At 53.2% G+C, this 17,709-nt stretch overlaps 1 protein-coding gene across 1 annotated transcript in view; it reads right to left on the reverse strand.

The window, feature by feature from the left end:
• PEPD (peptidase D) overlaps nucleotides 1–17,709 on the reverse strand; it is a 147,522-nt gene that overhangs the window by 110,264 nt on the left and 19,549 nt on the right. Inside the window, exons 3-5 of the mRNA XM_084770840.1 lie at nucleotides 16,364–16,427; nucleotides 8,409–8,456; nucleotides 4,901–4,962 (exon numbers count right to left, since the gene is read on the reverse strand). Coding sequence (XP_084626966.1) covers nucleotides 4,901–4,962; nucleotides 8,409–8,456; nucleotides 16,364–16,427 — 174 coding nt within the window. The remainder of the gene's footprint in view (nucleotides 1–4,900; nucleotides 4,963–8,408; nucleotides 8,457–16,363; nucleotides 16,428–17,709) is intronic.

Genomic DNA, 17,709 nt, shown 5'->3' on the forward strand with positions numbered 1-17,709 from the left:
ACTTGAGGCAAGCCTGGACCACACGGTGAGACCCCGTCTCAAAATTACAGGGTACAGGTGAGGGCAGAGGCGTGTGCTTTGGTGTGCCTGGCCTCTCCAGGAAGCCTTGTCCCCTTGTCCCTCCTTTGTCTGGGCTTCACCTCTTACTGTCACCTCACTGTATAGTTCTCAGGGGTTCCTCTGCTGAGACAGGTGCCTTTGACTGGTGTCCTACCCTGAGTGCCATGAGCACCGACTTGGGGTCCTTATGAGCTACGCATTTCTAGAATTTTCCATGTAATGTTTTTAGATTGTGGCTGACTGTGAGTAAAGGTGGTGGCAGAAATGCAAAGTTCAAATAAAGGAGAGATTGTTCCATATGTGCAGACACGGCAGAAATATAGAGCACACGCACTTAAGAGGCACAGGGTCGCCCAGATATGTACAGACACACGCAGCCAGACAGCCAGACACACATATGGATGGAGCCACAGCCACATACACATGGGCACACAGACACAAAGGACACACATCGGCCAAGGCAGACACACACAGGCACACAGAATTCCACCGAGTGAGAAACACACTCAGACACACAGAGCATGTGGATAGGTTTAACTCTAAGTAACAAAATTCAGATATTCCACAATTTGGCCAAAGCGCTAGCTACATCTTCACTGACGAGAATACGTTCACCATGCAAAACAACAGCCGAGCCCTTGCCTGTGAGAGTGGAAGGGTTTCCTAGAAGTGGAAGATGGACAACGGCCCCTGAGCCAGGCCTCTATCTCACCCCACCCTTGGCCTGGAGTTTCTAACCCACTAAAGGAACACCCCCACCCCCACCCCCCACCCCCAACACTTCCTGTTAGGGGCTGGGGAAGGTTTTTCCTTCCTGGAGATTTTCATGGGCCATAATTTGAAACCCAATCCTAAATATTAACTTGATATGCAAGTTAACCATTACCCAAAAGTCATGGTCCCCAAACCACAAATTGGCATTTTGCTGTAAATCGTCAAGTTTTAATAATGTCCCTCGAACTTCCTGGGTTTTAAAATTCACATCGTTGAATATTAATATCCTTGCATTAACAAGTCCCAAATTCAGCATTTCATATTTAACTGCTTATTTAAATGGAATTAATTTGTAACCAATTGTCTTCAAATATGCAAGGCAATTTAACTAAATGCCAAAAGATAAGAAATATGCTTGCTCTCAATAGCCAGCTGATGTGAAATAAAGACCATATTTCTCTTTGCGGTGACGGCGACCTCTGTAATTTGCTGTCTCCATCCAGAACGCACGGGCTCAGGCTCTGCCTGTCTAAAAGGACGATGGGCTCAAACCAGGGATGCGTCCCCAACACATGCCTTGGCTCTGATGGATGGGGGGCCCTCAGCTTAAGCACATGCCCACTCCATGGCCAGTTTCCCCATGCCAGCAAACTGCTCTAAGACCTGCTTTCTCAGACATGAACCAAGATCCGTGACACTAGCTTGGCCATGGGCGCCAGGAGCCCTGGGTGCCTGCAGCCCACAAGAAGCAGCCTCACGCCCTCTTCGCCATGGGCCTGTCCTCCCTATCGCTCTGCCTCTCCCAGCTCCAGCCTACGCACCAGCCTTGGCACCCACAGCAGAGCAGGCAAGGAGGACCTGACCCCTGCTCCCACCCACCACATGCCTACCAGAATCCACAGAGAGGCCTCCTTCTAAAGGCTCCCTGAAAGGTGTCTCTGATGCAATAGGGCCAAGCATGGTACCATGGGCTGGGCCAGACCCCTCACTCAACACAAACATCACAAAGTCATCAAAAGCCATAACCTCTTGGGAGCCCAGTGGCCTCCCTGACCTCTGGCGAGTTTTACCACCCCCCTCACCCCCCCCCACCCCCTGCTACTGTCCCCACTGCTCTCAGAACCGGTGCACACACTGCTGAGGGCCTCAGCAGGCCTGGCTCTGGTGCTGGGAGGCTGACAAAGGTCTCAGGCTAAGGCTACAGGGGACAGCAGTACCCCAGGAAGCCATGTTTTGAAGTGAAAGTCACAAACCAACTACCCGGTGGACTCAGAAGGTCTAAGTTAGACCACTAAGACCACAGCCCCTCCCTCATGCAGGCCAAGGAGAAAATGGCAGCCCGGGAGGCCCCTCAGGGACAGACAGAGTAGCAGTCTAGGTAGAAGGTCAAACAGAGATCCAAGATGGAGGCACTTCATCGACATTTAATGAGATCAAAGCAAACATCCCAGAAATGTGGCACTTCATCTGGCCAGTGAGGGGTGACTGGGGACAGTTCAGTTACACCCTGGAAACTAGGACAACAGAAAGATTCATCTTGCTTAGGAAATAGGCTATTATTATCCAGCAAACAGCTGGAGACACTCGACCGGCAGGTAAGTGCAGTCCTGAGTCATGGTGGCCCTTGAGGACAAGGATTCTCCGCAGCCTGGCAGAGAGACCTGAGGGGCTGGCTGTCTGGCTGGTGAGAGGCAACCTGGAGCCCAGGAACGCTTTTAACAGGGAAGAGCTAGGGGCACTTACGCCAGTGTGGCCAAGACCCCAAATCAGTGCTCAGGGCATGTGTGGCAGAGGACAGGTGATGAAGGCTCTTGTCCCAGCATAGGACAGAGGGCAAGAGAGTAGGAGGTGAGGCCCAGAGAAAAGGGGTGTAAGGAACAAATCTACCTTGCAGCAGAGAGGGGATGGAATATGGCTAGCACATACAGGCCAGGCATTCCCGAGCCGCGGTCAGGAGTCAGCCTCTGGCCATCACATGGATGTAGACACAAAGCCAGCCCACACCAGCTATGGAGAGCTGTTCCCCCAGTCCAGCTCAGCTGCTGGGGAGCCTGGGGAGCACCACAGGCACATCCTCTGCACCCCCATCAAATATGTGTATCCCATGAGTGAGAAAGACCATGAAAAAGGTAGTTCCCGGGTCTCAGGAAAAGGTCTTCACACTGGACATGTTGGTGCATACCTTAGAGGGAGACTTGAGTTCCAGGCGCACCTAGGCTGGAGAGCAAGACCTTGTCTCAGGAACAAAACCAGACAGACAAGTCTCAAGGTGTCAAATGGGTGGAGGACCACAAGGCACAAGCTCACTGGGGTCCTGAGAAAGACTGAAAAGACCCAGGGGCAAAGGCAGGGATGGAAGCTGGGATCTGCTCAGAGGAGAGCAAGGGTGGAGTTCCCAGCAGGGAATCCTCTCAGTGAGGCAGGATGAGGGCTCCACTTCCGCTTCCGGCTCCCAGTGACATTGATGGTTTTACCTGCCTTCCTCAGTGAACCTTCCCAGGGCAGCAGAGGTCTGCCTCAGCAGCTTCGCCCTGGGAGCAGTAACTCAATCCACCGGACCCCAGATCCCCATTCCTCTGAGGCAGAGACCAGAACCTGAAGCTTATGGCTGAGCAGGAATCCAACCTGCTTGGCTACTGCATAGATGGAGAGACCCTCTCTTGGGCTAACAGATTTGAGCAGGATCTGTAGCAGGCAGCCAGCTGCTGTGCGGCCTCTGGCCCAGCTGTCTCCTTTGGCCCCCACCACCCAAGCAGCGCTGCATTACACGTGGTGGCCAAAGTCACAGAACCACGTCCAGCGCAGGGCCCTTCCCACATGGCAGAGGCTGCAGGTGGTATAGGCTGGGAAAGGTGACCAGGGTGTAGGGGCACAGGCACCTGGCAGTGCTAGGGTGCTGGGAGAGGAAAACAGAGACTTGGCAGTTGGCATTTCAACGTGCTGGGCTGGCCAACACGGGGGCCGCTCAGGGCAAACTCTCAAGAGGATGCAGCAGTTTGTGCCATGAAAGACGCAAACTAGATACCCAGTCCCCTTGCCCCGCAGCTCTTATCGCTGGAGACGCGATACATATTCATGAGTTCATAATCCTTTCTAATCATCCTTCCATCGCACATACGCACAGACTCCCTCCTGTGGCTCAGACTCATACATAATTATAAGGCGCTTCTTCCGGTACCACCCTGGTCCACAAAAGGACGACAGAGGATAAAGTGCTACTGAGAACCTACGGTTGGGAGGTCACCGTGGCTCAGGTGCAGGGGCAGGCTGCTGGCTGTCTTGGGGGAGGGGATCTTTAACACCCCAGTCACTCTGGCCCAGACCTCCCAGGACCCACCGGGATCTGGTGACAGCTGACAGGCAGCGCTCTCTGGGACGGTGGATGAGGGGTGACAAGGGGACAGACCTGCTATCCTCCTGCCCAGAGAGGGGACCTATCTCCTGAGCAGAGATTAAGAGGTTCAACCTAGAGCTTAACTGGGCTATGAGTAAAAGATCAGGACAGTGAGAGACACAGGGAGTTGCTGAGAACTGGGCTGGGCCAGGACTTGGGGGGAGGGGATTGATTAAAAAAAAAAAAAAAGACTACAAAGCTCAGAGCTGGTCTCAAAGAAACAAGCCACCGCATAGGCCACTTCTAGGCCAGCCTGCGCTAAATAGAAAACAAACAAAACAAGGCTGTTGGGGTGGGGGTGGGGAGGGTGGGGAGGGAGGAATAAGGAGGATGTGCCACCAAGCCTGTCAAGGGCAGTTCAAATCCCAGGATCTACACAGTGGCAGGAAAGAAGTTGTCCTCTGACCTCCACAGGCACTGTGGCATGCACACCCACCTCCCGCATACACATATAATCAATCAAACCAGTGTAAAAATCAACGAAAACGAACGAAGGAAAACAGCTGCTCTTGCCACACAGTGGCCAGGGCCCCAGAGTTCTTCCAAGATGGAGCCCAACACAGAGCGCTTGTTTTCCTTAAAGTGAAAGAGGAAGTGTTTTTTCACAAATTATTTCACTACACATTTGTTCCAGACACTTGATCACACCTATTCTCGGCACACGCTCATATTTCGGGTCTTGCACGGGCAGCCTGGGAAAGATCAGCAGGTGAGGGTGGAGGATGGACTCACTTGCTGATGCCCTCGAAGGAGGCCTCCCTGCAGACGCTGCCACTGTCCGTGTTGACACCACGCTGTGGAGAGAAGACGGGGGTGTGAGGACAGGTGCATCGCTGAAGGACCACAAGGCATCCCCAGGGCCTGCCTAGGAGTATCTGCCTCCTCCAGACAGACTCAAATGGAGGAGAACAAGGAGGCCCACCACAGCCCAGCACATCCTTCTCCGCCAACCCTTCCTTGACAAGTGAGCTCCACAGCACAGTGACTCTAAGCTGGACCCTGGAGCTAGGATGGGGATTTTGTCCTAGAGCAACGTAAAAAGCAGAGAGATCCAGATACAGTGGTACATGCTTGTAATTCTAGCACTGAGCACACGGGGAAGGGGAAGTCACCAGTTCAAGACTAGCCTGGATGGATCAGAACATCCCAGGCACACAGCAGCAAGAGTCTGCTGCAGCATCCCAGGTACACAGCAGGGTGGGTCTGCTGCAGCATCCCAGGTACACAGCTAAGGGTGGGTCTGCTGCAGCATCCCAGGTACACAGCTAAGGGTGGGTCTGCTGCAGCATCCCAGCTACACAGCTAAGGGTGGGTCCGCTGCAGCATCCCACATACACAGGGAGGGGTAGGGCTGGACGGGTCTACTGGCACCGCTGAGACACTCAGGCCCAGGCAGGGGCTGGGCAAGAAAAGCAAGAACCCAAGACGCCTTCCCCACCAACACACACACACTAACAAGTCCCTGCCCCAATCTGTTCTCTCCAGGCATGCCTCCTTATCTTTTATCACACACATGCATTGTCACTAGTATGAAGTCCAAAGGGATGTAGCCTGCCCTCCACACTACAATTCTGTAACTCACAGAATCAACAATCACGGAACAAAAATATTTGAAAAAAAGAAAACCACAACAAAATCTTCCTAACCCAAAGAAGCAATGATAGCTGCAGATCTTTTTCTCTTACCATCATCCCCTAAACAAGATAGCTTAACATTATACACAGTGAACTAGTTTTATGTCAACTTGACTCAAGTTAAGAGTCGTTTGAGAAGAGGGAACCACAGTAGAGAAAATGCTCCCCCTAGATTGGCCTGTAGGTAAACCTGTAGGGCATTTTCTTGACCATGATTGATGGGGGAAGGTCCAGCCCATTGTGGGCGGGGCCACCTAAGGGCAGGCGGTCCTATATGGCATAAGAGAGAAAGCTGAGCGAGCCATGGCGCCATGGCGAGCAAGCCAGTAAGCAGCATTCCCTCACAGCCCGGGAGCATTCCCTCACAGCCCGGGCACCAGCTCCAGGTCCCTGTCCTGCTTGAGTCCCCACTCTGACTTCCCTAGATGCTGGACTACAAACCGTAAGATAAAATAAACCCTTTCCTCCCCAGCTGCTTTAGATCACGGTGTTTATCACAGCAACAGAAACCCTAACTAGGCCAGGCACTGAGCACTGCAGCAGGCCTTTGCTGGATATGGAAGGGTGGGCAGAGGTCAACGCGATGTAAGAGATCTGTCGTGCTGGGATCCCCAGATACCCAGAGACAGCTATGGACTCTGGCCTCCCATCTGCCTGCTTTTCCTAACTGTAAGCAGACATCCAATGGGAGCGCACACATACACTGAGACGAAACAAAGGGTTCAGAGGAAAGCGCACCACCTCAGAGAGGGAAGAGACTCTCCTCTCCGCAGCCACAGCTGCTGACCCAACTTTGATCCCAGATAAAACACACTGGGACACCCTCCCCATAGAGGCACTGCCGGTGTGGCTGCTGTCACATGTGCGTCAGCAGGTGACGGAGAGGAGAGAGGCTCTGTCTACGCGCAGTGTTCCGACCCGTGAACATGTGAATGATCGGTAGCCTAACGGTCCCGGAAAAAAGCGAGCCTGAGACGACCACCAGTGCAGCGCCAGGCAGGTGAGCAAGCCAGAGACTAGAGGAAACCTGCCTGGGACCATGAGCCCCGGGCAGGAGTGAGCCCAAGACACATGACCCTTGCAAGGGGCCACTCGGGCAGGCTGGGTGAGGAGTGAGCCGGAGATGACCACCAGACGTGCTCCGCGGAGCCTGGACAGGCAGCTAGCTAGCCTGAGATGACTACCAGTCTCGTGTCACGCAGGCCTGGGGCATGGGGCAGACCGTGCCTGAGATGACTCCTGCCTGGCATCATAATGCAGGAGTGGGACATAGCACTCCTGAGAGCACCCCAGACACTCAGAGACCCCGGGCACCACTGAGAGGAAGTAGTGGAGAGATGGAGGAGGAGGAGAAACAGAAGGACGTGGGGCACAGTGAAGAGAGGCGGAAGGAAAGAATGGAGGAAAGTGAAGAACAGCCTGATGTGACTAGCTGGTGACGCCACCCGGACCACGGTGGGGTCCTGCCCTGTGCTGCCACCGCGGCCACATCTAGGTCTGTGGCCCTGCAGCCGCCGAGGTCTGTTGGCTGACAAACCACAACCGACCTTGCCTCTTGGGGCCCTAGCATTTAAATACGCTCTGAAAACTTCCTAGAATTCCAGATATCACACAATCACAGAAACTACCCGCCACTGGCAAAACCACGCCTCTGCTAGAGCACGAGGCAAATCACAGTCAGCTGCTGCAAGGAGCCCCATATCCCACACCTGGGGTTGAAATGAAAACATATTCTTATATTTCTGGGTTTTTTTTAAATTAAGAAACTGATACTCCAGAATCCAGAATTCTCATTGTACTACAGCTTCCACAGGGAGATGGGTTTTTTTTTTCCTCTGTTGGGGTCAGTTTGCAAGGCTGGAGGGGAGTTGGAGGGGAGTGGGACTGGGGTGCACGATGTGAAATTCAGCAAGAATCAATAAAAAGTTAAAAACAAACAAACCAACACCCCCACCAGCCAGTCGGACGGCACCGTCACAGCTGATGTTCCTGCGTCGCAGAGAGAAGAGACAGGAGGAGGAGGGCTATTCCTGTTTAAATCAGTAACAAAGGAGAGAGAAGGGCCACTCTGGGAGGGTGAGGGGCTGTGTGTGTGAGCGAGAATCCGGAGGTGAAGGTAGGAGGATGTACAACAGCTCAGCCCCACCCAGCCCTGCCTGGAGACCGGGAGCCCACCGCACCCCTGCCCCGACCCAGGCTGTGCTCCTCCTGAAGATGCCAAGAGCGTGGTTGTCAAATCGTATTATCGTAGGCAATTCGGGGTGAAAATAAAGAGTGACAATTTATACGTGTAATGCCAGGAGCTTAAGCTGGTTTTACCCCCAGGGCTGCTGCTGGTACCCTGCCCACCGTGGCCACAAGACCAGACACAGCACATCCCACTTGGACTGGAGGATGGGATCTTAGACACAGTCAGCCATCAGGACAAGGCAAGTGGCCCCTACTTACCGCAAGGGACCAGTCCTCAGCTTCTGTGTTGAATCAAGTAGCCCAGGCTGGCTCTAACGCCAACTCTCCTGCCTCTACATCCCACACCAGCACACCTCTAGGCTTGTTTTCAGTCTCTTAACCCCCCTCAACCCCGCACGCAGCAGGGTGCCACTTACCAAAGTGAGGAGGACGGAAGGGCCCCGAGAGGTCAGGACACTGGCAATCTGAAAATCAAAAAAGAGAGCCCACATTAGAGCAGAACCGCCGCCCACAGATTCCTGCATTAGCAGCCGATTCCTGGTGCTATTCTGAAGCTGCAAACCCTTAGGAGGTGGCCCTGGTGGGCAGAAGGAGGGCCTTCCTGTGGCTGGCCGCCCCTGCTCTGCCTCCATGAACACCAAGCCCGGCCACACGCGCCTGCCATCACAGAAGACCTCTGATACTGTGAGCTAAAATAAGCTTCTCCCTTCTCAGGTTCTTTCTGTCAGGGATTTTGTCAGGCCACCCTGCCCTTAATGTGAGGAAACTGAGGCTCAGGGGGGCCGGAAGGACTCCAGAAAGCCCTATAGCTGTCAAAACAGTACAGAGGGCACAAGGCTAAACCCTGCACCCTCCGCACCATGGAGCCTTCCTCCAGGCACCACACAGATCCCTGGCTCCAAAGAGCCACACCTGCCCACTCCCCACGGCCAGCAGCTGTGTGCAGGTCCCCTGCTCTCCCTGAAAGTTCGGTCCTATCAGACACAGACCCTAAGTGCCACCCGTCCCAAGGCTTCCCTTCCTGCCCACCGCGACCCTCTGGCGTGTCAGCTGAGGGAAGTTAGCTTTCCTCAAAGCCACTCTCACTGGCTTCCACCCATCCCCCACAGGCCTCCTGCTCCTGCGCGGTGAGGGCTTCCTCCCTAGTACCCTGTGTGAGTGGACACAGGCTCACCTGCCCGCACCTCCGCTCACTCTCACCTACAACTTCCTACCGTCTTGGCTACGTCATCACATCCTACTTGGGGGTTCGAGTCCCACCCCAGCCCTGCAAGAAGATTCAGTCACTCCCTTCTCTACCCACCCCCAGCTGACCGCCATCCATCCGCTGACAAAGCACCCATCATACGCCAGCTGGGAAACCTGCACCCCAGAGTGCTGACCACCTCGCTGGGAGCAATCTAGTCCTCTGGCTCTTCAGTACCCTCAGCACAGAAGAGGGGGGGGGGGCTGCCGTAACAGACTGGCTGAGTTATTGCTGAAACGCTCCGAGCTGCACGCACTTAAGGTGGATACTTTGATAAGTTTTGACATGAGTATATACACACTTTTCAATACTAAAAGGCTCCCGGAGAAAAGCTGGAACATACTGGAAGCCATCAAAGAGAAAATGCACCTGCCATCCCATCCCCAGAGACAGTTCAGTTCTGTGCATAGAAACAGAGAATTGTAATGACATTTGGATCATATGAAATTACATGCTTCGCTTATTTCCTGTCATTAAATATTCTTCAAACACATAATTTTTAGCAGTCACTACCGCTGGGGATGGTAAACGTTCAATAAGTCTTTGATTATGGCCCGCGTCAGTCATCTTACACACATCACCTCATTTAACCACCCGTAACGACGACACTACAAATGTCCAGGACCCACAGATGAAAATGGCTTGTGTGGGGGCTATGGAGCCTGCCTAGATTCACAGCTAAGAAACAGCAGAGCTGGGACAGAGAGATGGCACGGTGACTAAGACCTTTGACCGCTGCTCTCCTAGGAGATCCAAGTTAGTTCCTAAAACCCGCATCAGTTGCCTTACAACCACCTATAATTCTAGATCCCAAGGATCAACACATGCACACACACACACACACACACACACACACACACAGACAGACACATACACAGAGAAACAGACAGACAGACAGACACAGAGAGAGAGACAGACAGACAGACAGACACAGAGAGAGAGAGAGAGAGAGAGAGAGAGAGAGACAGACAGACAGACAGACAGACAGAGACAGACACACACACACACACACACACACACACACACACACAGATGGGGGGGTTTGAGAAGGGGGGAGGGAGAATAACCCAGGTTTTAACGTGTGGCTACAGGAAAGTCTTTCTTAATGGACTCAGCATCATTTACTTGATCTTTCTCTCTGCTAGATATATAAATTATTTCTTTTTTGTTTTGTTTTGATTTTTTTTGTTTGTTTGTTTGTTTTCAAGACAGGGTTTCTCTGTGTAACAGCCTTGGTCGCCTTGGACTGGAACTCCTTACAGAGATCCGCCTGCCTCTGCCTCCCCAAGTGCTGGGATTACAGACGTGCTCTACCGCACCTGGCTATATAAACTCTTTTTCTTTCTTTCTTTCTTTAAGATTTATTTATTTATTATGTACACCAGAAGAGGGCACCAGATCTCATTATAGATGGTTGAGAGGCACCATGTGGTTGCTGGGAATTGAACTTGGGACCTTTGGAAGAGCAAGCAGTGCTCTTAACCTCTGAGCCATCTCTCCAGTCTGCAAATTCTTTCTAATGATGAATTATCATAAGTAATACTGTCTGAGCATCCTGGTATATATATATTTACATATTCTTTAAGTGGTGGCGTATAGTGTGGTGGCTCACATCTATAACTCTGGCATTTGGGAAGCTGAGGCAGGAGAACTGTGAGGTTTGAGGTCAGCTTGGAATATACAGTGAGACTCTACCTCATGAGAAAAATAAGTTCACTTAAAAATTAAATGAGCAGGCAAAATAGCATGTGCCTATTTTCCCATTATTTGGAAGGCAGAGGTAGGGAGGATCGTAAGTTCAAGGCCAGCATAGACTCCATAGGACCCTACCTTAAAAGGAAAGCAAGAACAAAGGGATGGAGGAGCAATAATAAAAAAAAAAAAATTAAAAATCAAGTAACCGACTTGAATACTGGGTCAGAGGCCAGTGTTCCATACCAACCGTGGTCCAGCCATCTGGGCACGAGGTGCTGGCTCCCCAGGAGCAGCCTCTCTTCTTCCCTCACTCAGTAACCGCTTGGAGAATGACGGAGCCCCTTGGCCTCTGTGTTGCACAAATGAAGGCTTGCAGCGTCCCTTCCTCCCGCCTGCCCCTCCCGGAGGAGGAGAGAGGCTCATTAAAACCAACAGAGCTGAGTGTGTCAGGCCCTGGGTGTGTTGTTTCGTTGACGTGAAGGGTCTACATTCATCAGCACACAACGATGCCGTCAATTACAGCGGCAGAGTCAGGGAGCGAGGAGGCACTTGGGGATTGTATCTGCTATTGTCCTTGGGAGAGAGGAGGTGGATAACAAATGTGCGGGGCTGATGGCTTTTCTCTCCACAATGACTCTCTGGACATGCCGGTTAGGAATAATGAAGGAGAAAGCCCCCCTCACTGCAAGCCTGATGCTCAGACCCACGGAGGCCACGCACAGAGAGCAGGCCAGGCGTCAGCGAGCGCAGGCAGAGGAACGTCTTTTATTGATCACAGCTGTTTGAGTGGGCCCTGGTTACCTCTACGGCTGCAGAACCTCTCCTAGCCCAGCAGCTCCATCTGCCTTCCCCATGGAGACCCATCAACGCTCCACTCAGCAGCTCACCGACTGGAGGCCGTGCCTCACACGTTGAGGAAACAAGATACGGTTTTATTGGTGGTGGTGGTGGGGGGGGGTTTGTTTGTTTGTTTTGTTTTGTCACTGGCTCTGAATGTAGCCCTAGGACTAGACAGCACAGCTTTAACAACCCCAGGCATACTTCTAAGAGCGCATGCCACAGGGGACTTGTCTGCTCTCCCCAGCGGGACTGTTAAATGTCCCTGTCTTGCTGCAGGCCGTAGCCGGCATCCGTCACCCAGGCAGCCTTGACTAGCTGGACGTGCACCCGAAGAATTTATCAAAGCCCCCGAGAGCCCAGAGCCTGCCCTGGGGACAATCCAGAAGCTTCCCAGGGGAAGCCTACACAGGCTCCTAACTAGGACTCTGACCAAGCCAGTGACTCACGAGAAAGCCCGTGCGGCCCCAGTGCGCAGGGCTCTGCCCCACCAGCACAGAAACTCCTGAAAGCAAGCCATATTCATGGCAGTTTCCCAAGACACCAGCGCACACCAGTGGCCTGAAATGCCCTTAGATTTTTTTGAATCTGCTTTTAAATGGAAAATAGTAGCGGCAACAATATGGATGTCTGACTATTCCTGAACTGTCGGGGTTTATAGCAGCCCCTTCAGAACAAGGCCTTCGTCCACGGTAGACCCCTCTACTTCTGGAAGCCTCCCACACCACAGCTGAGAAGCAGGAGCATCTACCCCTGGGCAGCTGTGGCCGTTTCTCCAACATCCTGCTTGACTACAGCCGAGTGACTGCCCCTGTGACCTTCAAACATCTGCCCTGTGCCATAAACCAAGAGCAAAAATCACCGTCCGCTCTGCCAGCTCCCAGTTTGTTAGATACTAGCGTCCACGCCAAGTGTACACAGCAATGCTGTGGAGCCGCCCCACAGGGGTCCCCTCAGTGACCCCTTCCTAGTAATTAAGCTCTGGCTCTTCTGTGAGGAGGAGGGGAACCAGGTCCCTCATCCCAAACATCTGCTTTTTTTTTCTTTTTCTTTTTTGAGACAAAGTGTCATGCAGCTCAGACTTTTGAGTGCATTACACAGCCAAGGGTGGTCTTCCCATCCTCCTGCCTCCACCTCCTGCAGACTAGGGTTACAGGCATGCACCACCACGCTTCATGAATTTGGTTCTGGGCACTGAACTCAGGGCTTCCCGCAGGCCAGGCTGCCAGTCTCCACCTTCACTAAGGGCATCCCTCCCAGATACCTCTCTTCCTCTGTTGTCCTGCGTCTGGAGGGCTCCTTCCCTCTCCCCTAGAAACCACAGTGTAAGTGGGAGCTGAATTCTCCCCTCCCTGCAGCTATAAATGCAAAATGCCAGTCTCTGAGGCCGCAGCCCAGGGAGGGTTCTCACACAGCTACAGGCATGAATCCATCTCACAACCCTGAGGCAGCCCTATGCTAGCTCTCCCTCCAGGTCTGATAATGGGAGGCTGTGCGGCCAGGGCCCAGAATAGCAATGGCGTTGGGACACAAGTTATGGAAGGGGTGGGAGGGTCCTGGAGATATACCTGCCAAGGGACAGCAACGGGGACAAGGACAAGGTCAGGGCGGAGGATGCACAGATCTCTCTTCTCTAGCGCTTAGAGACACAATGTAGCAAACAGCCTCATTAGCTGCATGTAAACAAAGATACAGTCACCTTTAAAAGCGTGGAGCCGAGCTGTAGGACACAGGACCGGTCAAAGCTGCCTCTCGGTGTGTGGGAAAAGGCGCCTGTACACTATAGGCAGGGCTTTAAATGGCTGCATCCAATACGGCAATCAGTATGAAGGGCTTCACAAAATTATGTATGAAGCCGACTACACCACTCCTAGGTATACAGCCAAAAGACGCTAAATGAGCTTACCACAGAGATATTTGCATACCCACAGTTCACCACAGTGATGTGCGATCAGCCCAGGTGCCATCCATAGACCAGCGGAGAATGAAGGTGCGGGGCATAAACCCAACTGAGTGCTACTTGGCCATAAAAGGGACGAGATTATGTGTCATCTGCAGCGGAGATCATCTTGTAAAGCCAGACTCAGAAAGGCACGCAGACGCAGAATCTACACTTGAAAGAAAGGTAAGAGAGGAGAAGTGGGGGCTGGAGAGATGGCTCAGAGGTTAGGAGCACTGACTGCTCTTCCAGAGGCCATGAGTTCAATTCCCAGCAACCACACGGTGGCTCTCAACCATCTATAAAGGACCTAAAGCCCTCTTCTGTCATGCAGGCAGAGCACTGTATACATAATAAATAAATAAATCTTTTTTTTTTTTAAGGAGAAGTGGAACTATTTGAGAAGAAGGGGTCAGCGGTGGGGCACGGCAAACAGTAAATGGAGGTTATGATCAAAGTGTACAGTGTACGTACGTGAAAATGTGATAAACTCATTTTTCTCTGCAATGCATATACATTATGGGGGCTGGAGAGATGGTTTGGTGGTTAAGAGCACTTGCTGGTTTTTTTGAGGACCAGAGTTCAGTTCCCAGCACGCACATGATGGCTCACAACCACTTATAACCCACAACCCTAGGAAATCTGATGTCCCCTTCTGGCCTCCATAGGTACTGCATGCACACACACACACACACACAGAGACACGTACACACACTTATAAATGTATATTTTAAACACACACACACACACACACAAATAATTATTTTGAACCTTTCAGTAAAAAAATAATAAAGCTGCATCTCTCTCCATGGTCCAACAGGGCAGGAGATGGAGAAGACGTGGGCGTGGGGTAGGTGTGTGAGTGCTCGCCTTCACTACCTTGCGTCTGTGACTTCATCCATGAGCTCACTTCCCGGGCTGGTGCACACCCCGTGCTGCTAGGTGGAGCCCTGGGTCTAGCCGCCTCTGACACCCTGCGCACCTCTGGGACTAGGATGCAGAGTCCAAGAACGGTGTGGCGAGGCAGACAAGCAGGTTCTCAAGACAGCGATGGGACAAGAAAAGGCCAGGTGCAGAGCAGAAGCCAGACAGGGCTGGTGTCCACTGGCCATCCCGAGAGCACCGGGTGGGGATGACGAGCAGAGGAGAGGGACGAGCACGCCCAGGATACAGAACGAGGAAGGACCATGCCGCCTCTGTATAGCATGGGGCTGCAGCTGGTCTGCCCAAGGTCAGGGAGAGCTGTCTGCCCCAGAGCCAGCGGGCCAGCCGCAAGACACGGAGCAGAGACGGGCAGGCTCCTCAGTGCAATGTATTTGGCCAGGGTCCCCCAAAACCTGCTTCTTCACCTGGTGCTGTTACCCCAATAGAGCTGTGTGCTGCCCAGAGGGACAGGTTTTTGCTTGGTCTCCACTGGATGGATCTCGTGACCACCTCTACCCTGCAAGCCCAGTCCTGGGCCCCCAAAGCTCCTCTCTTCTCCCTCCGCCACCTCCTCATCAGCAGCAGCATCTTTCCAAAGAGATCGTGAATGCACATTCACAGCACAAAACTGCTTCGTGATGACGCCTTCATGAGTGATCTCAGGTAGCTGTGATCAGATCTTGTCTCCGTCCTCCCCTCCCTCCTCCCCTCCCTTCCCAACAGTCCTTCTGCTTTCACACCACACACAGGCAGGTACGTTGGTCCTGTGTAGACTCTACATATGAGGATGAGCTCACGGCACTGCCTTCTTCCCATTCACACGAAGGTCCCCAAGGCCAGCCGTTTTCCCGCAAATGACACCAGGCTGGCCTTGAGGTCACAGCGATTCGCCTGACTCTGCCTTCCTGAGAGTTGGGAGTAAAGGCGTGCGCCACCGTGCCTGGCTGCGTATTTCCTCTCTGTTCATCTGTGGACAGGCATCTAAGCTGCTTCCAAAGCTTGGCAGCCCCGGCTCTTAACATGTGTCCACTCTCAAGTTCTGTCTAGGCCAGTGTATTCACAGTGCCCTGTCCCGCTGCTCCAGCCAGGCCCAGGTTGGATGGTCGGTGGTAGGTGCTGACTTCTACCCGGCTCTGACTTACACAGAACATGTTGCCGTGACAGCGTCCAGGGATGGAGCAGGGAGGCCTCCTGTGTGCCTGGCAGCGGCCACGGTATCAGAGGGCTTTGCTTACTCAGGCCTTGGAGCTCCTAGCTGTGCTCCTGCCTCAGCCCTGTCCTGTCAGCAGTAGAAGATGAAGAGCCCCCTTCGTCTGCTTGGACAAGGATCGCAGTCACAGCCGCAGGGCGACGGTGACACATGTATCCACACTGCCTAACACCCACTGGGTGACCAGGTTAGACCCCCAATTCCTTTCCACTCACTGGCTCTTCTTATAAATAGTGCCCTCATACACGAAGACCAGCCCGCTGGCGGCTTTGACTAGATCCCTGTCCCATTGGCAGTCAGGCTTCTTCTCAGAGATATCCTTTCTGTAGGGTCATCAGTGGTCACCATAACCCAAGTGGCTGGACGCTTCTATCTGCTCAGGTGACACACTTTCCAGGCTGAGAACAGGATCCTCAGACCAGAGAGGCCTGTTGTGGGTTTTCTCTGCCTGCTCCTGAGGGCTGGTGGCCGGCGGCAGTGTCCCCAGACTGGGGCAGTCGGCGTCGCGTCAGCTACTCACCTCATCCGTGTACTGGACATCGTCCACAGCGTACTTCTCCTTGAAATGCTCCTTGGAATGGATCCTCAAAAGAAAGCACAAAGAAAGCCATGGTCAGGTCTCCGCAGTGCCTCAGCCTAGCCGCCTTCTGCCTCCCAAATCCAGGCATTCCCGCCGTAGTGCGAGGAGCCCACACCAAGCAGCTGCTGCTGATGGACCACAGACTGGGACCCCCTGAGTCAACCCACTACGCTCCTGGCTGCCTACAGCAAGCAGTGGTAGGATATGGTCCCCGCTTCCACTCTCTACCTCCGTGTTGCTGACCCTCTAGGCAGGCAGCCAGTGCCTTACCTTTAGGGGCATGGAATAAGTGACTTTCCGGGATGTACCTCCTTAAAGGAAGGTTAATAAATGAACGCTTTAAATAAGTCAATATCGGTATTTCTCGGTGATGAGAAGAATTTAAACTTACTCATCAAGCTTAAAAAAAAAAAAATTAGCCAAAGAGAAACATGGAGTAGATGGGTGAGACAGCCCTCGCCCAACTCGTGATGCTTTCCCCTGGACTCACGGGGCTGCCGCCGCCGCCCCACCCAGGTGAGCCAATGCTGTTGGAGCAATGGCTCACAAATGGAAGAGCACTGACTACATGGTGTGGGGGCGGTGTCGCCAGCTAAATGCAGTGATGTGCGTATTTGCCACCCTGCCTGCGCTACTGCACACCTGGCTGCCACATAAGGGGAGATACCCACCCCTTTCCGTCCTACTGAGGTTTCACAGCAGGTGTCCCATCCAACAGAGGTCTTTACATGTGCTTCTGGGGCCATGAGGGGTGCATGCGTAGATGGGGGCGGTACTCCTGGGGGTCCTAGATGGAACCAGGGGGAGACCCTCAGAGCTCCAGGGCCCGTGCGCCACACAGTACAGCGCTGCCTGGGAACTGGGAGTCCACAGCTCTCTCTGGTCTGGTATCAATCTCTTTCCACCCAAACAAGCCAAGCTGGCTGTCAGAGGTGCAGCCTACAGGACCAGGGGACAGGGAGGGCAGTGGAGCCAGCAGCAAGGGGGTTACAACCCGGGTGGAAAGGCCCCCTTAGGCTGAGGGAGCTGCGGTCTCACTGTGACTCACAGAACATCCTCTGCTTTTCCCCCTCTCCTCCAGCCTCCGAAAAGCTCACTGGGCATCAAGCTCTTGCCATTAATTAAGTCTGCACAATTCAGTGGCATTAGCATCCGCCACGAGTCAGAGCTCACGTGTTAACTGGCCAAGACCCGCCCGCCTCCATTAGCACAAGGGCCTCAGGGGCTGAGGCAGGAGGTGTCACTTCACCTGGATTCTGGGAGTCCCAGCTGCAGACTGGGAAAGC

The sequence above is a fragment of the Acomys minous genome (assembly GCF_964271855.1).
Source record: "Acomys minous genome assembly, chromosome: 20".
Taxonomy (NCBI): domain Eukaryota; kingdom Metazoa; phylum Chordata; class Mammalia; order Rodentia; family Muridae; genus Acomys; species Acomys minous.